This window comes from Charadrius vociferus, unplaced genomic scaffold (genome assembly GCF_000708025.1).
Source record: "Charadrius vociferus isolate BGI_N301 unplaced genomic scaffold, ASM70802v2 scaffold906, whole genome shotgun sequence".
Lineage (NCBI taxonomy): Eukaryota > Metazoa > Chordata > Aves > Charadriiformes > Charadriidae > Charadrius > Charadrius vociferus.
Genome location: NW_009648878.1, coordinates 953779 through 962363, shown reverse-complemented (window position 1 = coordinate 962363; position 8585 = coordinate 953779). Strand labels below are relative to the sequence as shown.

General features: G+C 41.5%; 1 protein-coding gene across 1 annotated transcript; it reads right to left on the bottom strand.

Moving 5' to 3' along the window:
• Window positions 1-296: 296 nt before the first annotated feature.
• Window positions 297-8549, bottom strand: CAV2 (caveolin 2). Its single transcript, XM_009887079.1, has 2 exons — window positions 8363-8549; window positions 297-1302 (listed from the first exon to the last, which is right to left on the bottom strand). The coding sequence occupies exons 1-2, from the start codon at window positions 8449-8451 to the stop codon at window positions 1152-1154; spliced, it is 240 nt and encodes a 79-aa protein (XP_009885381.1). The 5' UTR covers window positions 8452-8549; the 3' UTR covers window positions 297-1151.
• Window positions 8550-8585: the final 36 nt, after the last annotated feature.

Sequence of the window (8585 nt, the reverse complement as noted above, 5' to 3'; positions counted from 1 at the left end):
GGTTAGGCTTTAAAGTAGTAAATAAGCAACATGGAGAGTCAAGTCAATAGGTGAGGAGAATTAGACAATGATACTAATTATACTCCCTTGCCTTCTATAAAAGCTTGCTCCCTTGTTAAAGTGCCAGCATAGTGTCTATAATTTTAAATATCACAATGTTCACACAGATAAAACACAGAAATAGACAGGGTTGCATTTACTACACCCCATTTTTAATAAAAAGCATTTCCTATAAACAGGTCTTTCCAACTCTTTTGCATAGTCTTGCGTGAAAACACTTCTAATCTTTGCTTTTACACGCAACCATATATAATGAATATACCAGAATTGCACAGCAACACTTAAAAATTGACATAATTTAGAAACTGAAATTTTAGTTATCTAACGTCATTTTTGCAGTGTCTCACTCTTGCTGCCAAGTAAATTGGTTAGAATTCAAATACTATAGAAATAATGCTTCAAAGAAACCCAATCAAGTGCCATTTACAAAGGTACAAAATATACAGCAAAGTTAACCTCTCATTAAATAAAATATACAGATTAGCTGATGTTCCAAATCATTAGCCAACACCTTATTTTAAGGGACAAACTTCCAGGGAGCTTTTCCTCCCCAGCACAGGAGAATTACGCAAGAGTCTCTTTCCCCTGTATGCTTATGCAATGAGTCATGTTCACTTTAATTGCTGATAATAAAGGACTGAGTTATCATTCTGCATAGTGAGGGCCAAAAATGATCCCTGGTGGAACTGCAGTAAAGTCAATGGGAAACCCTAGACATCTGTTTCATCTTAGGTATCACAGCCTATTTAAATATCTATAGCAATAACGCCAATCGTTATCGCTGTGGTGGCTGTTAAACCTCCACGAGAATTCTCCTGGAATCTACCAATGGATGTACCGTTAAAATAAGGTGTTGCCAACATACTCCGCGTTTGCTCTGGTGTTAAAATAGTGAGCTATGATAACTGCCTACTTATTCTTAAACTGATCTCCCTGAAAAGAAATGAGTTTTAGAAAAAAAAATAGCATGTTCCCACTTAAACCAGCCATTGTAATTTAACAGTTTGGAATGAATGGTAAGTGCTTGTATGTTAGGTTAGCAAAGAGGTATAACACCAGCTACAATTACAGCAGTGTCGCATCCCTGACGTTTACTCTTGGTCCAGGCGTATATTAACCATGGCAAAGCATCGGCCTAGGCTCTGAAAGAACGGCACGACGAAAACATCTGTCAGGCTCTTCCATATAGTTTGCACTGAAGGCAAGACCATGAGACAGGTTTTCACGAAAGGCACCACAATCCTGTAAAAGAGAAAATGGAAGATTTGAAGATTGCTGCTGCTACAGCACGGGGAAGTCAGGATAACCAAACACACATGTGAGATCTTGTGGAAGAGGAAGTAATTTTCTAACTTTAAATCTCTAAACAAGTTGATTTTACACTCTTGCACACATTCTCCATCAATTTTGTTCGCTCACAGCCTCACACGTGCGCATGCAGAAGCACCATAATGCACGTGGGCCTCTGGCCAGGATCACTTGTGCGCAACACGGGACGCCAGTTTTCTTTTCGTCATGTCTCTGTTCTCAATTGGCAATGCGGAGCTAGTTTTTGGACGTGCCTTTTGCAGGGGTGACCTTTTGCTGTTCTCTCCCTGCTGCTGGAAGGGCTGCGTGTATGTGATACGTCGCAACCTTGATGCCACCCCACTGTGGCTGAAGAGTGTGGGTCTTTGCGGCTTAGCAGAAACACCATGTTCCCCAGTTTGATCGACTGGGAACAGCACCCTTTATGATTTGTTCTTGCTCTGCTGTCTCTCCAGGTGTCCCTTTCCTCCACCTTGCTCACACACACAAACGCTCAGGCACACACACGCACATCACCATTCCCCTCTCATTCCTGCCAATCTAACCTGGCTGGTACAAATTGCTACAATAAAAGAGAAACAGTAATGCAGTATTTGGTTACATTTGATTACTATAGCACAAACACATGCTGAACCTCAGAAAAACAGGATCTTGCTCATACTGTAAAGTTTTTCATTTGTGGGTGAGAAACTAATGTAGAATGAGGTCCAAACTCCTGGCCAGGGGGAAGACCCCTTCATTCACTCAGGGTGTATACTTGCAAGTGTTGTGCCTTCATCTCTTGAGCGCTAGTAACCATCTGGGGATGCTCTCCATACGTCCCAATTCCAAATCAATGTCATTAGCGGTGGCTTAAGCCAAGCATACTAACAACGGGGGTGAGCCAGAAGGGCGCATACGGGCAGCTCACAGGGGCCAGAGGATGCGCGATAACTCTCCGCACCAGTTTAAGTTATTCTCCTGTCTTAATCATTTACTGGCCAAAACCCCTGGTCATTCCACTAAGCCGGATGTTCTTGTTTGGATGCAGACAAATCAAATGTATAAATTATTTACGTACTACTGAAGTGGTACTAGACCAAGGCTTTAAAAAACCTCTGTGCCATATGTAACACATTTATTTTCTACATTAGGTAGAAGAAGCTTCAGGTTCTCTTGATAAAGATAATAAAATCTGTTCTAGTTTGCTGTTGCACCCAAAATTTAAGATCCCGGTCTTGCGTCCACATAATTCCATTGCAAAACTCTAACTGAATTTGATTGGAATGACAGGAAATATTTAATTTACTCTTTCATCGTAAGTCTGAAAAATATGTTAAGTATTGTGTATTTCCAACGAGTACCGCTCAGAATAAAAAAGTAGAAAAAAACCACTGTACATTTAAAAAAAAGTTGAAGCTTAGAAATGTAAAGAGTTAAAATGAATTATTTTTAGTGTTTGTCTAACCAGATTCTAAGCTTTTATCACACAATGCAAGCCATATACTAGTATGTTTATGCTGCACTCTAAGCTAACTCAGATGGATTTAAACAAGAATAGTTTTTCTAAAACCTTCTCTTCTTTTGTCTCTGCTGAAACAGCTAGTAATATACACACCATATGGAACTGTGAGCGCTACTGGAATAATGTGTATCTAGTTTTAAACTGAATTCAGTAAACTGTGTGTTTTATAATCACCTGTAGTATCACTGCACATAGAATAGATAATTTCAAAAGAATAAAATTAGGGCTTCGTGCATTAGAATACAGTTTATAAACATCAGTAATGCAAAGGGGAAAAAAAAGGTATTTCTCCAAGCAACACAGGGAAAACACCAGAACTGGCTACTCAGCTTGTGTTGACTTCACCCCTTTTCCATTTCAGTTAGTTTATAAAGGCTGTGTCACTGCTCCTTTGGTGCCATCTAAAATTAATTTGGCCTGCATTTTTTTAAAATCTAACTGAATTGCAGAGAAGCAGAAAAAACGACATTTCTATTGGACCCTCTCTCGGTGGGATCACATGAAATACAAACTAAACAAATACCACGCTCTGCAGAAGTTTCACAGAAAGATGTAGTGAATCACCACGATGTCATTAGGGAAGGCTGGAAAAAAAGTCGTCATACTACTTGCAACTGCTGTAGAGGTCATTCATACCAGAACTCTTTTGATAATCTTAAATACAATAAATATAAAAATGTTTTGGTAATGTTTTATAATTTTTTAACACTTGCCATCAGATTTTATGGTAAATGCACACAAAAAACAATGTAGGCTAACTCCATAGGAGGATTTTTGATGCATGCTAGCAATCAATGCTGATTAATGTAAATAACTTTCAATTTTAAAATAAACTTAAGTCTACTTAGGCAACAATTACTGAAACACCTTTCCTCAGAGAATAAAATCCTTTACACCCAGGAGAGCAGTAAAAGGTAGTTTCTAACTTTAAAAAATGTGAGTGTGTCTATATATGTAGCTATATGTATATAAGCACACATCCCGTTCTGCATAGGAAATATTATCCTACTGTGTGGCATTTCCAAATCATCAGAGGGTGCGATGTGCCTTCTGTGAAGTGACCAGGCACACTTAAAAAATAAATAACCAAGAGCCATTAGAAGCTACATAATTGTTTTTGTGACCTGTCAAATAAACATTAACATATACATCCTTTACTCCCAGTGCTGTGGGTTTACCCCGGTCTGCACTTCTATTCACAGAGACGGTAAATGTTTGCTTGAGTAATGTCTAACAGTGGAAGTAAATTCAGCATATCCCAAGGATATCAACATTTACTGCTGTACTGGTACAGTACTGGGAAGAAAATCAAAGCTCTGTTGAATTTGGCATCTAAACTGAAGCTTAGCTGAGTTATTTCAACTACCTATGTGACCTCTCATTGAATCTTGCTATGTATATATATATCATAAAATACCCATCCTTTCACTAAGTAGAAGGAATCACCTCTTTTGGGAACTGTGAACTGAAAAGAGCAAATTACCCCCTTTTTTCCATCTTATCCTATTTTCTCTTCTTTCTGTTCAAGGCATGGCATCTACAAAATTATACCTATCAATGTTTCACACTTTTGCTCACATTACTTTTTTTCTGCTAATCCCTGAGGGAACATTGTGGAGAACCAAACACCTCTTGGAAATGGCAGAGCACAATTTAATTCCCACTGATAAAGGTATTTTCAGTCCAAAGCAGCTCAATTTTTCAGAGTTGGGCAATACAGTTGGAGCAGTCATTCAATAATAGTGCAGATTCCTGTTTCAAAGTGAAGAATCACATCTTCTCCTGTAATGTTTTTCAAAATGGAACTTCAGACACGTCTTAATGCTATACCATTCAGTGGTTAAATTACCTAATTCCATGTATGCACACGTATGACATCATGATTTTGAATTAAAAGTCTTGCATGGCTCTACAACACAACCAAGAATTGTGAACAGCTACAGAGCTTCTTGTCAAGTCCCATTAGCCCTTGGGATATTTATGACTGAGGCAAGAGATAAACCACCAAAGCCTTCCAGGACCTGAAGTGTGTGAAGCGCATTAAAACCAAACTTTATATATCACAGGACCTAGGTAGACTGGAAAAGATAAAACTAAAAAGGAAGCAAGACAACATCCACCTACTTCCTCTTCAGAAGCCAAGGGATATATACTGGACATGAATGAAGAGGTATCGAGGCAACACCAGATCATAAGGTGGGTCTTCGTGGCACAGCTGTACTGTAATTTCTTTTGATTTCAGACAGCCAGCTGGGAGATGGTTTGGGCGTTAGGTATGATAGCAATAAGTTGGGTAAATGGAGTTGTGGAGAAAGAGGTAAGAGGTGATGCACGTCCACATCTGCTTCTCTACATATAAGTCCCTGGCTACATCGTAGCACTGTGAATGGCAGCTCAAGCCAAGAGGAGCTCCCGGCACCTACTGCCAGCATGAAGCTGGCTGAGTCCCTGTGCTTTGGAGCCCATCTCAGATCCAAGACTCAGGTTACAGATCCTCAAATGAACCACTGATTCTTAGCATAAATAAGCAACATACCAGAACACTACTCAGACAAGGCTACAACAAAGCATATATGAGATTCAAGTGTTAATTTCCAAGAGGTGGCATACATGTGGCTTGGAACAAGAATCAGTCCCCAATCTATAATAAAGATCATGATTTTGCATGTGCTGCCTGGAAAACTAGAAGTGTTCTGCTCATGTCCAAAAAATCAACAACCTTAACAACCTTAATCTAAGGAGGACATGTTTAAAAGCTTGCTCAGATATTCACAGAAAGATATTAAAACTCAGTCTTGACAGCTTCCGCAATCTGTGGTGAGAATGACAGCCATCAGTAAAGAAGCCGAAATTTCAAGGAGCCTTCCTTGAACTAGCTTGTATATAGGTCACCAACCTGCTAGCTGTTGTTTCAGCCCATTGATATCTTTTACCAGGTAGTGTAAAACTGGACTCTAGCTCAACCAGCCAGTTTGAGAACAGAACCAGAGTATGTTCATTCTTTATAGGCCAAAAGGAAAGATTGAGTCTATTATTACATACTTCTTACTCAGCTTTCTTTTTGATTTCCATGAAGTCTCACATGTTTTCTTCCTCCTTTAGCAATCTTTTTGTTGGTGAAAGACCTACCTACCTACCTACTGTCAGGTATGAGAGGTGCAACTCATGAGATGCCCTTGATGCATGAGGAATGCTGAGCCAGACTTTTGTGGATTTTCAGCACGCTGACAAAACCGCAACAGCATGTGTGACAATCAACAGAGCTTTGTGCCTGAGCGCTTCCAAAAGTTGTTGAAACACTTTCAAATTTAGCCTCAGGAAAGGCTCCCCTACGACAGATCGACATCATCAGCTCACTGGTTTGGATGACGAAAGTGAAGCACAGAAGTTCTGAGAAGCCCTGCTGCAGGCAGCCCTGTGGGAGGGTGCGCCCAGGGCTTTCCCATGACGTTTCAACAGCTGAAGACAGAGTTATAATGGAATTCCCTTCCCTCTCACCCACAAAACAAGGAATTACTATTTTTTCAGACCCGTTGGGGCTACACGGGAGCCAGTACCGTGTGTTCAGGGTCCCTATGCCTCCACTGACTAATGCCTCTGATATCTGTTGCTCCTGTGCTAGCCGCTCAAATGCAGAAACATTCAACTCCTTACTCCCAAGAAATCTGGAACATGGAGAGCTGTAGAGAAGCCAACTTAGTCTCAGCGTGTTCCACCTTTGCGTTGGAACAGATCCAGCTTGTGTTTGTGGGAAGACGAGACAGTGCTGGCTTTGGATGGGAGGACTGGATGGGGTCCAAAGGGGTGCAGATAGCGCTACCGAGTTACGTGATTCTTTCACACCCACCCCAGGTGCAAGGAAGATCAAAATGAACGATCGCTTCTGTATCGACAATGAACATAGAGAAGGAAAATTAGTTGTTGGGGAAGCACGTGTGTTCACCGAATGTCAAGGGAAACTTTTCAAAATCAAGTGCCACATTCAGGCAGTCCTATTTCAGATGTACTGAGAACCCACAGTTCCTGAGAGAGTCACTAGGGACGACTTGCATAAATAGAAACTGACCTCTGAGCCTTGGTTCAGTGAAACTCATGCCTACGTGCCCAGACTGTGAAATCCAGATACAAGATCATTCCAAAGCACAAAAACTTATTAGAGTCTTGATATATTGGGCATCAATTAATTCTTCCATGGATATTCCACTACTGGAAATCTATATGCCCACGAAACCCTTCTGCAGTAACATGGTACAGTACAGTACAGTGACATCTGACAGACCTAAAAGTCTGGGGACACTATACAATGTTCTTCATAATTTGGGGAGTAGCAGGTGGGCAGCTCTAAACTACATTGCAACTCCTTCAGATATTATGCAAACTTTATTCTCCAAAATTCAAGTTAATCAGTTTTTGAAGTAGCTCATGACAATGTCATCAACCCAAACTTCCATTCCACTTTTGAAAACTGAAATCTGCATCCAAAAAATTGTAACCACAGGATCAGACAACCAAAATATTCCTATTACTTTGAGTTTGTTTCTCAGTTTCTGGATTGTATTTTGTTTTCCTTGACAACTTCATGATTCCAGTGTTACCCAAGTCAAATGAGACTGCCCAAAACCCATGTATACGGAAAATCCTGGTTTACAGGAATGACGTTGATAATCTGCATTCACCCCTTCCTCTGGAGCCTGCTGGACTCTCAGTTCTTTCCTCAACCTCATTTTTCTCCCTGCCTTTTCTCTTTCTCCACAATCATCTGCCATTCTGGTCTCACGTTACTCTTCCCTGCTATTTTGTATATTCTGTTTCAAGCACACCAGGTTTGCTGTGACTTGGAGGGCTACTGTGTTTGCCTGTGAACCTGGGCCATGGCCAGAAGCAGCTTTCCTAAGCTCAGCAGGGGTTGTTTGCTTAGGTGGAAGCACTTTGGGGCACTGCACCGAGAGATGGCCATGTACCAGATGCAAGGCAGTGACAGTAGATTTTGTGGCAGTAGCAAAGAAAGAGGGAGCTGGGCCCTCAAAAGCTTTCTTCACTCTGTGAGGAAAAAAATGAAAGAGGCAACCGTACTGAGAAGGTGTCAAGTGTAAGTAATAGTTGTGCCCAGGTCTGTTGTTTCAAATATACGTGTTTTAACAACTTAACAACCAGTTTAAAAAAAAAAAAAAAAAAAAAAAAGCAATCATAGCATCACTCCAGAAGGCAGCTGAGGCTGGAATGCGTTGCGGTGGGTGCCACACAAATGGTCAAACGGGCTCTCTGCCCCAAGGAGCTTACACACACATGAGGGACCACTGGTAAAAGCAAGGCAGGGAGCTGAATCCCAGAGAAAGCATTGTTTTCATTTCTCTCCCTTTAAAAATAAAGCAGACAACGTAAGTCGACCTGACTATCGGTTGCAGAGACGGTGACCTGTTAGGCAGTAATGTGACAAGAGGAGAGTTTGCCCGCAGCACCCACGCAGCGCCAGCAGCAACGCGCACTCACCAGATGTGCAGGCAGCTGAGCACGGCGAAGACGATGCCCAAAACCAGGGCCAGCGGTATGGCGAGGACCAGCGTCAGCAGCTTGTACATCACGTACTTGCTGAGCTCGAAGAGAGCGTGGCTGCAGATCCAGACTTTGTCGAAGGAGTGGGTTAGCTCGGGCTCCGCGATCACATCCTCGAACCCCAGCTGGAACGAGAAGCGGCTCCGCCGTTACGGGGAGC

What these genes read in the sequence shown, in the direction of transcription:
- CAV2 (XM_009887079.1), bottom strand. Translation starts at nt 8,451, where the DNA reads ATGTACAAGCTGCTGACGCTGGTCCTCGCCATACCGCTGGCCCTGGTT. An exon ending in CTCAGCTGCCTGCACATCTG is followed by an intron (nt 1,303 to 8,362) that starts GTGAGTGCGCGT and finishes TCTCTTTTACAG; the next exon opens with GATTGTGGTGCCTTTCGTGA.